The sequence below is a fragment of the Spermophilus citellus genome, assembly GCF_964194105.1.
Source record: "Spermophilus citellus genome assembly, chromosome: 11".
NCBI lineage: Eukaryota > Metazoa > Chordata > Mammalia > Rodentia > Sciuridae > Spermophilus > Spermophilus citellus.
In genome coordinates, this window is record NC_138192.1 from 130,360,586 (window position 1) to 130,381,714 (window position 21,129).

The following is a 21,129-nucleotide window of genomic DNA, read 5'->3' on the forward strand; positions in this document are numbered from 1 at the left end:
CCAATCTGTGGGGAGGCCGAATTAGATCCAAGGCTACCTTAATATCACAGCCAATGTGGCTTCAGCAGCAGGAATCTGGAAGCTGTGAGGCTGCACAGTCTAGGGCCTCGGGCCTCTTCCTTGGAGGCCTCTCCCCATGTTTTTGCATGGTTGTCCTGGTCTGTGTCAAAATTTCCTTTCCTTTTTTTTTTTTTTATTTTTGGAATTGGAAGTCACATTCTGAGGGCCTGGGAGCTAGGACTTTCCCACATAAATTATAGAAGTATAAGACTCAGCCCATACTGTACCCCCTCTCCACTTTCTATGAGATCCTGTAGGCTTCAGCTTCCTGAGGGAGCTACCATGCAGCTCTGTGGGTCTGGGAATCACTTGTTCTGGGTTCAAATCCTCTAAAATACACTTTTTATTTCAAATAGTTTTGGATACACAGAAAAGATAGTACAGAGATGCCACGTCCAGCTTTCCATATCATAACATCTTATATACTTTTGCCACACTGAATTGATACACTATTAAACTATTTAATCTTTAGTACACTCTGGGAGAGAGATCTGAGCCTTCCACGTCTGGGTCGTCATCCCCAGAATGAGGCTGTCCCACTGGCTCTGTGGGGAACAGGGGAGGACAAGCAGCACTAGTCATGTCCTGTGTGTACCCAGGACTCAGGACTTGAGTGGTCACTATCCTTGTGAGCGCAGAACTTTCTGGTGATAGAAGTGTTTTATATTTGTGCTGTCCTTTGTGATAGATATCACGTCACACATGGCTACTGAGCACTTAAAATGTGGCTAACGAGACTGAAGAACCAAAAATTTAATTTTAATGAATTCTGACTACACACATGAGGCTGTAGTACAGGGTAGTGCAGCCTGGTACAGCCTGGAACACTCAGGGTTCCTAGGCCTGTTCAGAGAATTTCTGTATCAAGCCCTGTCATCGTTTTCTGGCTATGAGATCAACCTTGGCCTCCTCCCTGTGCCAGATGCTACCCTATAGCCTCTGGAATGCTAGGCTTGCTTGCCTCTGGAAGGCACTATCCAGTGACCCTTTGAAATGGTTAAGGGAACTCTTGGCAGACCCCTCTCCAAGTATCCTCTAGCAAGACACACAAATAGAGAGCATTTCCTCTCGGGTGGTACCAAATCCTTTCCACCTGGATGTCCCAATAGGCACCCAACTGCACTTCCTCCTCTTCCTCCCCACTGAAGGGCAGTCCCAGAGGGCTCTTTCAGGGCTCCTCTGTTCCCTCCAGAGTCTGAGTCCACTTCTCTATTACACAGTCCCTTCCAATAGTCCAGGAGGCCACTTTACCCCCCATCACTACAAAGCCTGGATCTGAGGCCCCAGCTTTGTGATCCAGCCCCGCGCAGGCTTAAATCCCTCAGCGGCTTTCGGCTGCCCTCAGGCCTCAGCAAAAAGGCCAACTCCATTATTTGGTTCATAAAAACTTGTTTGACCTGTCCGCCCCAGGGGCTCTTAATGCCATTTTGTACCTCTAAGCTCAAGTTTTATTATTTTTCTTTTTCAGGAAGATTCATTCTTTCTGGCCTCTGGGCTTTTGCATAGATATGTTCTCTCTTTCTAGAATACGGTTACCTGTTTGGGATTCCTGCTCATTTTCTGTCTCTATCTCCTTAAACTTCTTTTTAACCAGAAAGCCTTCCAGACGGTAGTGAGCGTCCAGGAAGCGCCCTGTCGCGGCATCACGGAGCCCGTCCGCACCTCTCTTCGGTGCAGGCAGGCGAGCATCCTCTCTCGGAACTGTCTAGCCGACACGGTGCGGGAGATCACTTAGAATTAAGGTGAAAGACGGGAAAGATTAAAAAGGAAGCGAACACATAAACAAAGACACACAAATTGTGTCCCTAGAAGAAAACCGACAGCAGCCGGGACGATAGGGAGTCCCGGCAGGTCCACCCAGCCGGGGCTGGCACTGGCCCGGGCGCGCCGCCGTCTGCGGCTGCGCGCGACGGGGCGGGGCGGGGCTGACGGCCGCCGGCCCCGCCCCTGCAGACCCCGCCCCGCCCCGCCCCGCCCCCCGCGGCGCGCGCGCTGGCCCGGCAGCATGGCGGCGGCGGCGGGTGCCCCTCCGCCGGGTCCGCCGCAGCCGCCTCCGCCGCCGGCGCCCGAGGAATCGTCGGACAGTGAGCCCGAGGCAGAGCCCGGCTCCCCACAGAAGCTCATCCGCAAGGTGTCCACGTCGGGTCAGATCCGTCAGAAGGTGAGCCCGCGGTGCGGTGACCGGGCGCGCGCCCCTCACGCCGCGGCTCCCCGCCGAGGCCCGGGGCCCTGAGGAGCGGCCGCCCAGGCCCCGCCGGCCCGGGGTCCCGCGGGCGCCGCTGCTGGACCGAGCGGGGTCCGTTGCGGTAACGGGTCGGCGTCGCGGCCAAGCGCCCGGTCTCTGGCGGGCTGGGGGTCGGGGGACGCAGCGGGCGCCGCGCTAGGGGGCGCGTGCCACGGAGGGCCGGGAGCGAGCCCGGTGCGGCGCTGCGAGACCCGAGGAAACTGAGGCCCAGAGGCGGGGGTTGCGCTGGTCTAGCGGCGCGGGCCGGGAGTGGGGGCGCCGGGCTGCGCCCCGCAGGCACGCACGCTCCGCGAGGCCCGGGGCCGCAAGACTCTGGGCGCTGGGCAGGCTCTCTCCCTCTGGGCGTTGTGCACAGTATCTTATGGTACCGCTAGAAGTCCCCTGGGACCCGGTCCTGGGGTCTAACCTTCACCCCTTCTTCCCAAAAAGGGAGGGATGCGCGTCCAGCGACCTGCTCTCCCCACTCGGGAAAGCCGGGACTGCGCACCCGCTGGGCACCGAACTCTCCGTGGAGAAGTCCACACGCTGCGTATGAGGTGTGTAGAAGACGCATGTCCCTTTGCAAGAGCAAAGTTGCACCCTTTGTTTACCCGTTGTGGTTCCTGTTGGAAACTGCTTATGGTTTTGCTACGATGAGCCCTCCCTGTTGTACCAGGGTTTTCTCTGGCAGGTGGCTGGACAGGTGGCTGAGAGAGGTTGAATCCGTGAGGCAGCCCTGGAAGTTCCTGCTGGCACAGGCTTTCTCATCCTGCTGCAGTGCGCTTTCCCTCCAGGGCCAGTTAGTCCCTTTACCGTGGGAGCCATTTCTTGCCTTATCTTTGTCAGCCTCCAGTGCCTGGAATTGGGGAACCTTGGGTTCTAACATGTTGAAAACAGGTTTGTTGTGAAGTGCTCCAGTTATTTAACAAGTGGGTTTCAAAGACCTATGCTTCCAGGTATAGCTATAATAGTTGTAATGATAACAGTGGGAACAATAGCAGATAACAATTTTCGGATCCCAGGCACTCTTCTTGGGTTAGCTTTAGGCACTTTACATGGATTAATTCATTTAGTGATAACCCACTGAGTTGGGTGGTATCCATATCATTCTGGTCTTATGCAGTTGGAAATTGCAAAGGTTAAATGACTTTTCCAGGATATCACCGGTAATAAAGGTGGATCTGCATTTGAACCATGGTCAGGATCCCCAAGATGAACGGATTTTCTCCATTTGAGGGCACCCAGTGTAACAGGGAGATGGACACCTCCACACACAACCTAGTAAGTGCTATGGAATCTCAGAGGACAGACTCCAACTTCCCCGAGAGGTAGGGATAAAGGTGTCCTTCTCAAAGTGGGGTGTTTGAGGAATAGAGTTTGCCAGACTGGGCAGGGAGGGATGAGGTTCCTCACATTAGAATATTGTGTGTAAAAGTTTAAGCACACCTGGAAACAGTCAGAAGTTGAATCAGCAGCTGGAACAGGTCAAGTGGAATTTGGAAGATCAGGGCCTAATTTGAAGGGTTGAATTTTTGGCCTTGGGCAAGAGGGAATCACAGAGTTATTCCAGGCATGGGAGTGGTTATCAGATGTGCTTTCAGGAAGATCTCCAAGAAGTTCTGGTTGGTACTGATAGGAGTTGCTGTCTCTTGTTGCCTGCTTCTTGAAGCAAGGTGCTGTCCAGTACATAGTAGATCCTGTGACTTTGAAGTATGATTCAGATCAAGATCATGGAGAGGTTTGATTCCTCTGAGATTCCAGTGTGAGACCCCAATTTTTGTTAATCAGGAAGTGTTTTTTTCCTTCTTTCTTTTTTTCCCCCTTAAAACAATAGTTGCCATACCAGCTGTTCTGGTTGAGGGGGAGTGATGGGTACAGTGTTAAAAATACACCCGAGGACTTGCCTTTTGGAATTCAGTCACATCTGCTGTACAGACAGATAGCTTAGGGCTGATTTTTCTTCTGGGTTGTTAGAGATTGTCAGAATGTGGGAAATGTGAAGTTTACTGTGTGTGCAGTAGCTCTCTTCTGTAGTAGAGAAACCATTCACAAAATTCCTTTGCTATGTGTGATACATTATAGAATTCTCCAGATGATATGGAGTGTCATTCATTCTGGGTCCAAAAAAGGAACAAAACCACTTTAAGTATTTAAACCAGAGGGAATTTAATGCAGGGAATGGTTGCAAAGATGCTAAAGAAATGAGAATGCAATCTGTAGGTAGTGAAGCAACCCAAAGATGAAGCAACCAACAGGAAACCATTGCCACCCATAAGATGAAGGGAGATGAGGGACAAAGAGAGGGGCGCCAGTCAGACTGCAGGGGCAACTGGCTCTGCCAGACAGGGACCACAGAGGTCCTCTGGCAGAGCCTTGGGAAGGCACAGTGGCTGCAGCAAACTTTCCTACCCTTCCTGCTTGGGAACCCTGACCTGCAGAGACCATCCCTCTCTGCAGTGGGATAGAGAGGAGAGCAAGGAATGGCTCTGAGGCCAAGCTGGGCCAGCACCAGAACTGTATGTATGTCAGGTTTTCAGAGTATTAGTCAAATGAAAACTCAAGTTGTCTTACTTTGGTGGGGGGAAATCTTCTGATAGCGTTCCTCCAATTTTAATGTAGATCCTGGGGATCTTGTTAGAATGCTAATGCTGGGTGGGGTTGAGGAAGTCTGGAATGTACATTTCTAACAATTTTGGAAGAGCTGCCCATGGTCCATGGAACACACTTTGAGAAACACACTTGAGGCATTTTTGTAAAGAGAAGCTTTACCAACCTTCAAATAAATCTTTGCATTATAAAGGCATCTAAAAAACTTTCCACCAGGTCTTGAGTGAAAATTCAGTGTGTATTGGTTTGGGATGGCCATTTATTGGTTTAGTATTTCATGCATATCTGATATTTTCGTGTTTGAATCTTTAGAGTTGAAGTTGTCCCTGCAAGCACATGGCATTATTTGTATTTTTTTAAAAATTTTTTTAGTTGTAAATGGACACAATACCTTTATTTTATTTATTTATTTTTATGTGGTGCTGAGGATCAAACCCAGTGCCTCATAGGTATGAGGCAAACGCTCTGCCAACCGAGCCACAACCTCAGCCCCTTTATTTGTATTTCTTGACCATAATACACAGTAATGATTCTAGGACCACGTAGCTGGAATGGAAAAAAGAAAATGGAGCTAATACACTGACTGGTAAATACATCAGCACATTATATAGTATTTTAAAATTTGAGTAAAGAACAGTGTAATTCTGTGAAGCTATCAGTTGAGTTTTTAAAAAAAAGTTTCTAAAACTTTGTTTTTGAATATATGTGGAAGTGCTTGTATTCCTGATTTCAAATTTAAACAAGCATTTTTTTTCTGTTAAATGAATACTAGTAGCAAATAGGTAAAAGGTTTAAATTTTAAAAGACTTGAAAACCCCAGCTTTATGAGATACAATTCACATACCATATAATTCACTTATTTAAACCATACAGTTCAGTGGTTTTTAGTATACTCACAGTTGTGCAACTGTCACCACAAACAATTTTAGAACACTTTTATTTCCATTTCCTCCCGGCTCCCTTAACCCTAATCTATTTTCTGTTTCTATGTATTTGCCTATTCTGGTCATTATACAAATACAGTCATATAGTGTCAGTTCTTTTGTTTGATTTCTTTCAGCATATTTTCAAGGTTCCTTCATGTTTAGCAAGTATTGGTACTTTCTTCTGTTTTTGGTACTGAGGATTGAACTCAGGTGCACTTAATCACTGAAGCAAATCCCCAGCCTTTTTTCGTTTTGTTTGTTTGTATTGGTGGTGCTGGAGATTGAACTTAGAGCCTTATGCATGCTAGATAAACACTCTGCCAACTGATCTATATCCCCAGTCCCGTCTTTTTGTATTTTATTTAGAGACAGAGTCTCACTGAGTTTCTTAGGGCCTCAATAAGTTGCTGAGGCTGGCTTTGAACTCTCGATCCTCCTGCCTCAGCCTCCCAAGCTGCTGGGATTACAGGTGTGTGCAACTGCACCTGGCACTTTATTCCTTTTTATTACATTATTCTATTGTAAGGATATACTGCATTTTATTCATCAGTTGATGGATTTTTTTTTTTTTTTTGCATATTGGCTATTTAGATAATGCTTCTATGAGTGTTCATGTACAAGTTTTCATGTGGACATGTTTTTATTTCTCTTGAGTACACCTAGGAGTAGAAAAACTTTTGAAGAACTGTTGGTCTATTTTATGAACTTGCAGTACCATTTTACTTTCCCACCAGCAGTATATGAGAAGGGCTGCAGTTTCTCCACATCCTTGATACTTTTTGATTATAGCCATACTAGTAGGGATAAAGTGATGTTTAAAAAAAAAAATTTTTTTTTTCCCCCTGTGCTGGGGATTGAACCCAGGGCCTTGTGCATGCTAGGCAAGCATTTTACCACTGAGCTATACCCCAGTCCTATAAAAGGTCTTAAATGCTTGTTTATTTTAGGATTTCAAAGCCTAAACTTTGTATCAGATGAAGCTTATTTAGACTTGCTCTCCAACTTATGAAGCTTGTGATTGATCATGGACAAATTTCTGAACCTCACTTGAAACTAGGTTTCTTCATCTGTAAACAGAGAAAATATTAGTTCTTTGGTCAGTTATAATGACAGTGTTAGATGTATGTTCTTGAGCATCAGTTTCTATACTGTAGAAAAGAAATAATAATCCCAATTCTTACATCCACAGAATAGAAATGGTAATGGAAACTCATAGGCTCAAGTGGGACAATCTGTTAAAAATAAACACTTAGCACCTTACTGTTATATAGTAAGTAATCATCTGGTGGTTGTTTTGATTATTGCTGTTTTTCTGATTGTTCACTTTTTTAAAAAAATATTTATTTTTTAGTTATAGGTGGACACAATGTCTTTATTTTACTTTATGTGGTGCCGAGTATCTAACCCAGTGCCTCAAGTATGCTAGGCGTGCACCCTACCTCTGAGCCACAACCCCAGCCCTGATTATTCACTTCTTAATTTCCGCATAAGTAGTTGTCTTGCCTGACCACCTCCTCCTTCTGCTTAAGTGGGTTCTGGTGAGTCTCCATCTCTGGTAGTCAGAACAGTTAATAGGAGCAAATTTGAAAACTAGCATTGAACATCTTCTTCTTCTTCTTTTTTTTTTTTTTTTTTGTTTTTGTACCAGGGATTGAACCCCTGGGCACTTAACCTTTGAGCCACATCCCCAGTCCTTTTTATTTTTTATTTTGAGATAGGGTCTCACTAAGAGGGCCTTGCTAAGTAGCTGAGGCTAATCTCAGATTTGCAATCCTCCTGCCTCAGACTTCCAAGTTGCTGGGATTACTGGCATGCACCATCATGCTTGGTCATTGAACATCTTTAAACTGAGTACCAGTGGAAATACCAAGGATGAGGTGTTACTTTCCTTATTTCACGGATTCAGTTGGTTTCAGCAAGCACTTGAGATCTTGACATGATTCAGTGCTATGCCAGGCACTGTGATATCTAATTGAACAGTAGTGACTCCTAGGGCTACAAGCAGGCAGACTTTAATAAGCCAGCTACACAGGGAATGTGAGTGTTGGTGGTGCAGAGTGTTTAGAGAGGACATGGGGTGAATGAGACCTGATCCTTGGGCAGCGGGCGCGGGGGGGGGGTGCTTCCAAGGATTTCTTGAGGAAGTGACTGTTAGGCCCAGAGCTTATTATTTTTTTAATTTTATTTTGAGACAGGCTTGCTTGGAAAGAACAGTGGTGGGGCTGTGCTATGGGCATGCATGCCAGTAATCCCAGAGACTTTGGAGGCTGAGGCAGGAGGATTGCAAGTTTGAGGCCAGCCTCAGCCCCTTAGTGAGATTCTGTCTCAGTAAAAACTAAAAAGGACTAAGGATGATGGTGGAGTGATGGACAGGGCTATGGGGGGTGGGCAAGGTGTGGTGGGGCAGCGGTCTGTGACAGAAGTGAGCCTGGCATGTGGGGCTGCATTTGACCTTGGAATCAAGAGTGGGGTCTTTACTGGTATCGTGTCTCCCTACTATCCAGTCTACCCAGGTCCTCAAATGTGACCATATACTCTTCTCAGATATAACCAGTGAAGCTTCTTGAGATGAAATCATTCTGAATTCAGGGGAAACTCTGAATGTCTTGGTGTCCTTATAAGAGAGAAAGGGAGGAGATGTGGACACAGAGAAACAGATCATATGAAAGGAGTGCAAGGAAATTCAGCTGTGCTGCCAGAAACCAAGAAATCCGGAGGACACCAGTGCTGCAGAGGCCGTGGGCTTAGTCTCCCCTTGAGCCCTTAGAGGGAGTATGGTCCTCTTGATCATGTTTTTTCCTTTTATACAATATTGGGGATTGACCCTAGGGCTTCCCATACACTCGGCAAGTATCAATAAGCTATACTCCAGCTCATTTTTTTTTTTTTTTTTTTTTTTTTTTTTTAATTTTGAGACAGGCTTGCTTTGAGTTTGCAATCCTTGCTCAGTCTCCCGAGTAGCTGGGATTTCAGGTGTGTGCCATTATGTCTGGCCCTGCTGACTGCTTGATTTCAGACTTCAAGCCTCCAGAACTGTGAAACAATCAGTTTCCCTTGTTTTGTTTTTAAATATTTTTTAGCTGTAGATGGACACAATATCTTTATTTATATTTGTGTGGTGCTGAGGATCGAACCCAGTGCCTCACACGTGTGAGGCAGGCATTCTACCACTGAGCTGCAGCCCCAGCCCCAGTTTCCCTTATTTTAAACCCCCCAATTTGTGGTACCTGGTCTAGGCAGCCCAAGGAAACTAACAGTGCTCACCTGGCCCTGTGCTGATGCTGGAGGAGGAAGCTTCGAGGATGAGCTCTGTGGGACTGTGGGATACCTCTGAGGGCCAAGGGCTCAGGTTCTGAAAAAGAAAAGCAGTTCTGCATGTGGGGACCCCCCCATTTGGGGTGAAATCCTTAAAAACCGCAACCAAGGATGGTGATGAACCAGAGGTAGAACTTTGGGAAGACTACCGTCCTGTTTCAGATCATTTAAGCTCCCTGAAATAAAAGTCATCCCAGAGTGCTAATAAAGCAAACTTCAGTTCTCCTTAGAGGGAGAGGAGTTACCTTCATTTACAATTCACTGTTCTGCACACAATGAAAAATAGTCTCCTGAGTTAAGATGAGAAGAAACAATCTCCTATAAAACACAGATGGACAAGGGTTGCCAACTTCAGACACAGGCTTTAAAACAGCTGTACTTAACTTGTTCAAGGAGATGATAGACCAGATTGAGAATTTTGTTAGAGAACTAGAAACTATCAAAAAGAACTAACTGAAGATTCTAAAACAGAAAATGTAATAATCAAAATTAAATAATCAAACGAAGGTCAGATTAGACACAGCTGAAAACACTTAGTGATCCGGGGGTGGGGGGGTAGCTCAAAAGAAAATACCACCAGGAAACCCAGAGATAAAAAATGGAAAAAATTGAAGAGTGGGTGTTTGTCACAAGAGGAGAGGTGAGAGAAAATTGAGCAGAAGCAGTACTTGAAAAGAAAATGCCTGAGGATTTCCCACAGCTGATAAAAGGCTCCGTCCACAGATGCACTCACACTGTAAACACAAGAAAACCACACGTTGGTCATGTTGTAATGAACTGGGAAAACCAGCAATGAACAGAAGGAGATGCAGGGCAGCCAGAGGCCGGTTCCCCTCCCAGGAACAAGAGTTGGGTTGACAGCTGTGTTCTTAACAGAAACCATGAAAACCAGAAGTCAGTTGAAGTTGTAAGTGCTCAAAGAAACTGATAGAACCCAGGGTTCTTTCTGCAGTAAAAAGACCTTTGGAGTTGAAGTTAAAGACATTTTCAAATACACAAACACAATGTTTCTGCCAGTAGACCCGTACTAGGGGAGACATTAAAGGTTTTTTTTTTGTTGTTTGTTTTGGCTTAAGAGAATGACCTTAGGTGAAAGGTTAAGTTGTTGAAAGGAAGAAGAGCAACTGAAAGGTGATCTACAAGGAGAAGACCAAGTGATTTTTAAAAAATATTTATTTTTTAGTTGTAGATGGACACAGTATCTTTATGTCATTTTTATGTGATGCTGAGGTTGGAACCCAGTGCCTCACATATGCTAGGCAAGCGCTCTACCACTGAGCCACCACCCCAGCCCCCAAACCAAGTGATTTCTGTGTTTGGATTTAATCTATGTGTAGAGTTAAAATATATCTGTAACAGCAACATTATATGAGTCAGAAAGGAGGAGATGGGGTAAACAGTTCTAGGGTCCTTGCATTTCCGGGAGGAAGAAAATAGAACCAGTTACTGTGAGATAAATGGGGGATGTGTGCTATGATCTCTGTGGTGGCCACTAAAGTGATAGACTATTCGATAACTAAGCCAAACTGGGAAAATCAGACTAGCAGTACTGAATCTGAAAGAAGGCAGGAGAGGAACACTGAACAAGTGGGCCAAATAGAGAGGAAACAGTAAGTCAGTAGACTCGAATCCCAGCGTGTTAGAAATCATGTTGCCTGTAAGTGGACTTTTTTATTAATTTATTTTGGTTCTGGGGATTGAACCCAGGGGTGCCTTACCACTGAGTTTATCCCCAGTCCTTTTTTTTTTTTTTGTTTTTGAGACAGGATCTTGCTAAGTTGCCTAGGCTGACCCTGATTTTATAATTCTCCTGTCTCATTCTCCCAGCATACCTGGGATTACAGGTATGCTACAGTTAAAAAACAGATTATGAGAAGCAACATGAAAATGAAACCTGATTGGACTATTTATTTATTTATTTATTGCCCTTTTCAATGCTTCATTCACTCAAATCACTCAATACAATTTTACTCTATAGGTTCTTAATCAAGAAAATGACAATCCTTAATGCTAGGCACTGCAATAGATATAATCAATCCACAGCAAACAATTCTAGTTTAATTCTGAGCACTGCAAACACACTTAATCATGACAGGCTCATGAAGACATTCCCTCTACATGCTAAGTTCAGGTGTCAGATCAAAAGTTTCAAGCCCTAGGCTCTGAGTCCAGCAGATGCCCACTCACTCAGACATGGTGATGAGATCAGGAACCAAGGCAGGCTTCTCCTGGAGTGGAGCTGATGGCTGGCTGAGGAGAGTGTCCTAGGGAGAAGTCGTGGCTGTCACCAGGGTCAAGATGTGGCTGTAGAGTTTGAGAGAGGTGAGGAGGATGCAGAGGGTCAGGCAAATGATAAGAAGAGTCGGGATGTCAGTCCAGGTCCTCACCAGGCTCTCCAGCGTGAGGACTCAGTGTCAGCTGGCTCTGATGGGACTATTTAAAAGAGACACATTGCTGAGTGAGGTGGTACATGCCTGTAACCCCAGTGACAGGGGTGGGGTAAGGGTGGGACTAAGTCAGGAGAGTTGCAAGTTTGAGGCCAGCCTGGGAAATTTAGTGAGACCTTGCCTCAAAATAAAAAATAAAAAAGAGTTGGGGTATAATTCGGTGCTAGAGGACTCCTGGATTCAATTCCAGAACTGGGAAAAAAAAATGTAGAAGAATATAACAACGTTAGGTACTGAATTTTACCTGATGGACATACTTAGAACACTGTCCCTGATGAGTGTAGAATTTAATTCTTTTCTGATGCAGAAGTATTTTTATCGAAATTCACTATGTGCTAGCCACAAGGCAAGTCTCAGCAACTTTCACAGGATTGAAATAGCATATGTTCTCTGATAACAGTTGAATAAGCCAGGAATTAAAAAAAATCCCAATGCATTTGCAAATTTAGACAACTATTTCTAAATAACTTATGAGTCAGAAAAAAGATAAGATTAGAAAATATTTTGAGTTGAATAATAGCAAAAAGATATGACTGATGGGATATAGATGAAGTCATGTCTAGAGGGAAATTTAAATGCATATAGTAGAAAAGATGTGCAGAAAATCAAGTGGTTAGAAGAATAGCAACACATTAAAAAAGATAGAATGGGGGAAATATTTAAAATTTTTTTTTAGATGAACACATACCTTTTATTTCATTTATTTTATGCAGTGCTAAGGATAGAACCCAGTGTCTCACATGTGCTAGGCAAGTGCTCTACCACTGAGCTACAACCCCAGCTCTCCCCTTTTAAAAATTTTTTGTTTTTATGGTACTGGGGATTGAACCCAGGGCCTTTACCCAGAGCTGCATCACCATCCCTTTTTGTCTTTTATTTATTTATTTTTTTTTAAAGAGAGAGAGAGAGGGAGAGAGAGAGAGAGAGAGAGAGAATTTTAATATTTATTTTTTAGTTATTGGCGGACACAACATCTTTGTTTGTATGTGGTGCTGAGAATCGAACCTGGGCCGCACGCATGCCAGGCGAGCGCGCTACTGCTTGAGCCACATCCCCAGCCCCTTTTTATGTCTTTTATTTTGAGACAGGGTCTTGCTAAGTTGCCCAGATTGTCCTCCAACTTGTGACCTTCCTGCCTCAGCTTCCCAAGTTGTTGGCATTAGAGGCATGTGCCACTGCACCCAGTGGGAAATATCTTTTTTTAAATGCTAGTAAAAGAACTGAGGAGGAGCAGCAGGAGGAGTGGGTAGCTGATCAAAGGGGTTATGCAGAGGCCCTGTGGCAGGAGAAAGCCTGGGGGAGTGAAGGGGCTGAAAGGAAGCCGGTGTGATTAGAGCTGGGAAGGGTCAAGGAGCCCCCTCATGGTGACACATGTCTGGAGAGCTGGGTTGGAGGCTATGCTAATGGAATACTGTTGCTTTAAGATTTCAGGAAAGAGCCTGATGATAGGATATGGGTTGAAAAGATGACTCTGGCTGTTGTCTGGGTTGCCTGAGTGGATGCTGCTGACCCTGGCTGGCTAGGAGAGATGGTGGCAGGCTGGGCCAAGGTTGTGACAGGAATTCTGGCAGAATTAGTTGGACTTGAGGGAGAACTAGAGGGGACATTGTGTGAACTCTGTCATGGTTTGGTGTGGGCACTGGGGAAGAGAAGCTTTGTGGTCAGGGCTGGTCAGATGGGCTGTGGGCTTTGGGAAGTGGATACAGGAGGAAGGACTGGGAGGTGAGGAAAGGGCGGAGGGGAAGAAGGCCAGTTCCCAGAGAGAGAGATCAGCAGCATATTTACCCCTGATTACCTCAGCATGTAACTCATAATTTTCCTATATAGCAGTACCATTATTATACCTAAAAAATAATTGTAATTTCCAAGCCCCTAATATCTAAAAACATTTTCAAATTTTCCCAGTTGAACCAAAGTGTCTTTTATGGGCTTCCTTTTGGGAACCAGGTACTTGTCAAATTTGTGCATTGAATTTGGTTGTCCTAGCTCTTTACTTTCTTTCTTCACTGAGCCACATCCCCAGTCCTTTTTATGTTTTATTTTGAGACTGGGTCTTGCTGAGTTGCTTAGGGCCCTGCTAAGTTGCTGAGGCTGGCTTTGAACTTGTGATCCTCCTGCCTCAGCCTCCTGAGCCTCTGGGATTACAGATGAGCACCACTGTGCCCTAGTACTCTTTACTTTCTTAACTGAGAATGGCTTCCTCAGCAGTCTTCTCCCCCATGACATCAACTTAGTAAAGAGAGTAGGGCAATTGTCTTGTAAAATCTCTAGATTTGCCTGATGGTTTCCTCTGGTTCCTTTTACATTGTTCTTTTATCTTTCATATTTCCTATAAACTGGATGTGAGAGGTCTCAGAGACTCTTAGTCACGCCAACATTCTGGGCAGTCTGAATATGGGGTACTCTGTGCTCTGTCCTGCATCCTGCAGGAAGTGTGTCCTGTCGGCTTGTCCCTCTGCACATCATCTCCTGACTTATGTGAGATGATTGATCTTTTCATGCAGATGAGGATTCTTCCTTTGCAGTTAGGAAGTAATATGTGAGGTGATTCTTTAAAACAAACAAACAAACAGCAACTATACACACACACACACACACACACACGTTGTAGATGGACACATACCTTTATTTTATTATTTTTATGTGGTGCTGAGGATTGAACCTAGTTCCTCACACATGCTAAGCAAGTGCCGTACCACTGAGCCACAACCCCAGCCCCATGAGGTGATTCTTTGACACTGTGCAAATACCATTTATATGTATATTAAGTTGTTGATATTTATTTATTTATTTATTTATTTATGGTGCTAAGGATCGAACCCAGGGTCTCACACGTGTGAGGCGAGTGTTCTACCACAACCCAGTTCCAGAAATACCATTTTTGTATGTATTTTTTTTAATTTTTTTGAGAAAGAGAGAGAGAGAGAGAGAGAGAGAGAATTTTAATATTTATTTTTTAGTTTTCGGTGGACACAACATCTTTGTTTGTATGTGGTGCTGAGGATCGAACCCGGGCCGCACGCATGCCAGGCGAGCGCACTACCGCTTGAGCCACATCCCCAGCCCACACAAATACCATTTTTTACCATTTTTTTTTTTTTTTAGCTTTTCTACATAATATTTGCCTGAATCAATTTTTTTTTCCTCTCTCTCTCTCTCTCTCTCTCTCTCTTTTTTTTTTTCAGTACTTGGGATTGAACCCAAGGTCTTGTGCATGCCAGGTAAGCATTGTACCACTGAGCTACATTTCCAGGCCTTTTTTACTTTTATTTTTTTGAGATACAGTCTCTCTCAGTTGCTGAGGTTGGCCTCAATCTTGTTATTCTCCTGCCTTAGCCTCTTTATAGCTAAGATTACAGGGATGCTCCATTGCACCTGGACTGAATCAGTTTTATTATAAGTGTTTGCAAAATAGAGATCCCTCCCCTTTTCTATAATTTATTCCATATTTATTTGTTGGTTTTTTTCTTTCTTTTTTAATAGTGCTGCAATCAAATCCCAGGCCTTTTGCTTGCTAGTTGATGATCTGCTGCAGAGCTGTACCTCCAGCCCTCTGTTAGTATTTTTTTTTTAAGAAGAAAGTGGTTGATACATTTTTTTTGAGAGAGAGAGAGAGAGAGAGAGAGAGAGAGAGAGAGAGAGAGAGAGAGAGAGAGAATTTTTTAATATTTATTTTTTAGTTCTCGGCGGACACAACATCTTTGTATGTGGTGCTGAGGATTGAACCCGGGCCGCACGCATGCCAGGCGAGTGCGTTACTGCTTGAGCCACATCCCCAGCCCGGTTAGTATTTTTCTGTAAAGATGTTTTCCCACTTGGTCTGGGGAAGGGCTACAGTTCCTCCTAAAAAAGGCAGGATGATTGTGGGATTCTCTCTTTAATTGTCTTTCATCAGAGTAAGGATTTGGCTCAGGGATGTTACCTCCAAAGGAGGTGAATGTTTTCTCCTTTTCTTTATTTTGAGTATTATTGTGGACTCATGACTTCTTTCCTTCAGTGTTTTACAGTCAGGGGCAGTCATTCTTTCTGATGCTCACATTATCCCTATTTTCCCAGAAGAGCCCCTTTGTCCTGGCTTTCTGGTATTTGAGGACTTGTTTGCTGTGTTGCCATCTGTCTTCGCCTTTGAGCTGGGACTGTGGGGCAGATGGGCAGGTGCATCCTGTGGCTGAAGTGGCCACTCCCTCCTACGTCTCCTGTGTTGCTCTCCCTCCTGTGCCTGGCACAGGAGTGCCCAGTGGTTTCAGTGCATCAGGCTGGCAGGTCTTTGCTTTCACTCTTTGGACTGGATTAGGTTTAGGGTTGTACCAGCCCCTTAAATGAGTTGGTAGCATTCTGTGTTTTGGGAAAGCTTGGGTCTCCTCTGCCTCTCATTTTTATCTGATAATTTTGTTTTGGGAAGTTCTTGCTGTTTGCAGGTTGGAAGGTCTGTCCTTTCACCACTTTGCCCATGAGCTTTCTCTTGGTCATTTCTCTTCTTCCATTTCATCCTACGGTATTCTGGAACCTTTCTGTTTTTTTCTTTTTCTTTTTTGCTTCCAATGATGTTTTCTGTATTCTAGATTTCCCTCATTAGTTCTTTGCAGTTGGCTTTTAATTTGGCTGTTGGATGATGACTTTTGTTTCTTTTTCTAATCTTGGTCTGAATCTTAGTTGTCATCTTCTAATTTCATCCTGTTCTCATTTGGTGCTCCATGTCCTTTAAAAAATGTTTAAATTTTTAAATTTAAAAGGAAGTGTCTTCCTGGATTTTATTAATGACAGGAAGTATACATTTTCTAAAATGGTCTTCCATTTTCTGTAGTCCATTTTGAATGTATGCACATGTTTTATGGATAGTTTGTCTTTAGTCTCCCACCATCTCTTTTTTTGTTTTGATTTATTGATCCTTGAGTGGTTTTTGCAAGTCAGTGGGTCTGAACGGCTGTGCATGGCTGCTGGAAAAAGCACCCAGTTCTCTTGGGATGGGCCACTGTGTTTGGCTACAGGCCTGTGGCCTCTCACCTGTTCGCCTCCTGTGCAGTGGGGATGGGGGGTGGTGCAGTGGTCTTATTTTCTTGTGTCCTTCCGTGTAGGCTGTGTCCTTGAGTAGTGGGCATTTCGAGGTCATGTGCTACACACTTTTGTCTGGCTCTGCTCCTCTGCTCCTGAGAGTTAAGGGTATCTGGGATGTCACAATGGTGAGTTGTCTCCTTCCCCTAGTTTTGGCTTGACTCTTGTTCCCTGATAAAACGGTGCTTTGTACTTATGGAGAGAAGGAAGAAAGCTACTCATTCTTTTTTGGTACTAGGGGTTTGAACCCAGGGGTGCTCTACCACTAAGCTATATTCCTAGCCCTTTTTAAAGTTTTTTATTTTGAGACAGGGTCTGCTAAGTTGCTTACAGCCTTGCTAAATTGCTGAGACTGGCTTTGAATTTGTAATCCTTCTGCCTCAGCCTCCTGAGCTGCTGGGATTACAGGTGTGGGTCACCTCGCCCAGCTGGTGACTGACTGACTTCTTAGTATTATAAATGTTTGCAAGGTTCATCCATGTTGTACTTTTTTTAGGACTTTGTTCTTTTTTTTATGGCTGAATAATATCCACCACACACATACACACACACCACATTTTGTTTATTAGTTCATCTGTGGATGGACATTTGATTCGCTTCTTCTACCTTTTGATTATCATGAGTAGAGCTGCTTTAAGTGTGCATGTACAAATAATTGAATACCTCTTTTCAGTTCTTTGGGGTATAGACCATGAGTGGAATTGCTGGGTACTTCTGCGTTTGCCAGAGTGAGGAACTGCCAGATTATTTCCCACGATGGGTGCCTTATTTTATATTCCCACCAGCAGTTAGGCGGGTTACAGTTATTCCACATTTGCCAATACTTGTTACTTTCCATTTGTTTTGATTATGGCCATCTTGTGGAAATGTGCATTTCCTTAATGACTAGTGATGTTGAGCATCTTTTCATGGACTCGACCATTTGTATATCTTATGTAGACAAATGTCTATTCAGTTCTATCACCCATTGTAAGATGGATTGTCTTTTTGTTGTTGAATTGTAAGAATTCTTCATATATTCCAGATATTAGATCTTTATCAGATACATGATTTGCAAACATTTTCTCTGGGTTGTCTTTTCACTCTCTTGATAATGTTCCTTGAGGTTCAAAAGTTTTTAATTTTAACGAAGTTCAACTTACCTGTTTTTTTTTTTGATTGCTTGTGATTTGGGTGCCGTATTTAAGAAATCATTGCCAAATCTAACCCAAGGTTGGAAAGATTACTCTTATGTTCTTGTAAGAGTTTTATATTTTTAGCTCTTTTATGTAGTCTCATCTGTTTTGGGTCATTTTTGTATGTGGTACGAGGTAAAGGGCCAACTTAATTCTTCCATACGTGGTAGTGGTGTCGCAGCAGTGTGAGGAGGGCCATCTTTTCAGGTGGAGTTGCCTCTCCAGGATAAGATGGCACTGCAGTATGTAGAGCCAGAAGTGTCTCTCAGGAGTAGCTGCTCATCTTGACCATTTTGGATGGCTTTCAGAGGAGAGTTTTGGTTTTTTTTTTTTTTTTTTTTTTTTTTTTTTTGTACTAGGGATTGAACGCAGGGGCACTCAACCCCTAAGCCACTTCCCCAGCCCTATTTTGTGTTCTATTTAGAGACAGGGTCTCTCTAAATTGCTTAGCATCTTGCCATTGCTGAGACTGGCTTTGAACTCTCAATCCTCCTGTCAGCCTCCAAAGCCACTAGGATTATAGGTGTGCGCCATTGTGCCCTGCTCAGTGGAGTTTTCTCAGTAGAAGACATGTATGCATTTAAATCATTTAGAAGGAAATTTACACTTCAGAGCCGCCAACCCCCCCCCCCCCCCCCCCCCCGCACCACTGAGCTGCATCCCCAACCCTTTTATTTTATTTTTTAAAATATTGAGGCAGGGTCTTGCTAAGTTGTTCTGTCTGGCCTTAAACTTGGAATCTTCCCTCCTGAGTCATTGGGATTACAGGTGTGTGCCACCACTCACTGCTGCATTTTAGAATTTTTGTCATAAAAATGTTCTACATTTCATGTTTAAGCACGGAAACTTGCTTCAGTTCTTTTTACAGTTTGGTAAAATTTGAAATAACACAGATCTCATTAGGTACAGTCCTATTTGCTTGGGTCTCTGAGCATTTTGATAAAGGTGGACTCCAGTGCTGAGAGTCTGGCTGATGGAAGTCTGGGAAGTGTCTTCTGTCTCCTTTTTCTCTGTATGGCTGAAAGTTGTTTGCGTTTTTTTTTTGGTACCAGGGATTGAACTCAGAGGAACTCGACCACTGAGCCATATCCCCAGCCCTATTTTGTAGTTTATTTATATAGAGACAGGGTCTCACTGAGTTGCTTACTGCCTTGCGGTTGCTGAGGCTGGCTTTGACCTCTGTCCATTCTCCTGTCTCAGCTTCCTAAGCTGCTGGGATTACAGGCATGCGCCACGTCGCCCAGCTAGATTTAAGAAAAAAAAAAAAAAACCCCAAACCATGCTTATATATATGTGTGTGTGTGTGTGTGTGTGTGTGTGTGTGTGTATTTAGTTGTAGTTGGACACAATACCTTTATTTATTTGTATGTGGTGCTGAGGATTGAACCCAGGGCCTTGCACATGCTAGGCAGGTGCTGTACTGCTGATCCACAATCCCAGCCTGGCTGAAAGTGTTTGTGTGCTTCCTAGGGCAAGTAAAACGCAGGGTTGTCAGGACTGTGAGGTGTGTGTGTGTCTGATCGAGTGTATATTTTTATGTTTAGCAGTCAAAATTGCCTAAGTGTATTTTTTTTCCTAACTAGTATTTTGTATGAACTAGATTTATTTATTTATTTTTGGTACTGGGGATTGAACCCAGTGGTGCTTTACCAGTGAGCTATATTTCCATCCCTTTTTATTTTTGAGGCAAAGTCTTGCTAAGTTATTAAAGCTGGCTTTGAACGTGTGATCATACTGCCTCAGCCTCCTGAGTCTCTGCACCTGGCTGCTCAGCCACTGCATCTGGCTGTTGTGTATAGAAACTCCTTAGTGTGTGAATAACTCCAAGAATAACTCCCTCTGGTTAGGACCCTGTCCTCAGAAATAGTCCTAAAGGCATCATGCACAACTTGTATATTGTACTATTACATATGAAATGTTGCAAATGGGGGTTGGGGTGTAGTTCAGTAGTAGAGCTTAGTGTGGTTCTAGCCCCAGGACCAGAAAACAAAACAAGATAAAAGTTACCAACAACTTCCTTGTCCAAGCCCAGGTGAAGAAACTGCACCAGACCTCTCCATGAACTGAGTCGGGGGTCTTATGGTAACAACAGCTGGTTGGTGCCAGGTGCTGGCCTGTGCTGTACACTTGCATGGGTTATCACATTTCACCTTCACAACTGTCTGAAGGTTGCTGTGAGGAGACCACAGTCCCTGGGCCTCAGGTCACACAGCTGGAAAGTGGTAGGGTGTGCTGACAGGGAGCACAAGTCACCTGGTGCAGCCGCCCACCCTGATGGTTGAGGAAGGCAGCATGTGGACAGTGCGGACAGTGCTTCATGCTGTTGGGGAAACAAAGAGGCAAACTGTTTACAGGAGTCATTCAGCTGTGTGCAAATACCACATGGAGGAAAGATGAAGTTTCCAAAATGATACTAGGAATCATGTTGGGTGGTGGGTTTGGATTATTATTTTGCATTTACTTTCCTACATTTTCTAAAATAAGCTTGTATTGTTTTATATTAAAGATGACAGAAGCACAAGCATAACACTGTCCCTATCAGTGACGATTCCATAGAGAGAGTGCTGTGTCTGTACATGGATGCCTAGGATGCTGTGCTCCAGTGTGAAAGGTGAAGTCTGTGCTCAGCCTCTTCTCTGGAACATTGTGAAGCACAGCTGGAGCTGTCAGGACTGTTGGATCAAACAGATTGAATTTAAGTAGGCAAATATACACAAGGACATGATTTATTAAAACATAGGGTTTAAATTTCCCAGTAAATATGTACATTGTATGGGGCAACTTATTTATGTTGCCCTTTGTTTAAACTTTTAACTTCTGTGTTGAAAATAAATTTAAACTTATCTAAGCAGAGAGTTGAAAGTCTTGATATAAATAGGACATATTTTAACCAGCTATTCAAACCATTTGATGTGTGAGCACTTCAGTTTTCTCTTGGGTAAGTTCATAGTTTATGTGACACCTTTGGCATCTGAGTGAGTGCCGTAGCATCTGTGATAGAAGAGTGAAGCACAAGGAAAAGTAGGTTATTAAATAATTTGTATATTATATATGCTCACTTTCCTGTATTATGTACACACTTGAAGACAGACTGGAAGGATTACTTGCGAATGAGATTAGTAGGTGTCAGCAGTGGTTGGACCTGGGTGTTGGTGAGGAAATGAGAAGCAATGTCCCTGACAGGCCCGTGGTAAGAATTGAGCAAAGGACTTCTTTCCAGATACAGCCTACACGGACTGGGAAGCTGGCAACTTGTGAAGACCTCTTTTTTTTTTTTTTTTTTTTTAGGTGTAGATGGACACAACACAATGCCTTTATTTTTA

The 21,129-nt window shown here is 43.9% G+C and overlaps 1 protein-coding gene across 2 annotated transcripts in view; it reads left to right on the forward strand.

Moving 5' to 3' along the window:
- The first annotated feature begins 2,037 nt into the window (after positions 1–2,037).
- DGKD (diacylglycerol kinase delta) overlaps positions 2,038–21,129 on the forward strand; it is a 97,681-nt gene continuing 78,589 nt past the window's right edge. For both annotated transcript variants that reach the window (XR_014017946.1, XM_081260573.1), the window contains exon 1: positions 2,038–2,221. Coding sequence is in view for 1 of the 2 variants with exons in the window: in XM_081260573.1 (XP_081116699.1) it covers positions 2,066–2,221 (156 nt within the window). In the remaining variant the exon portion in view is untranslated. The remainder of the gene's footprint in view (positions 2,222–21,129) is intronic.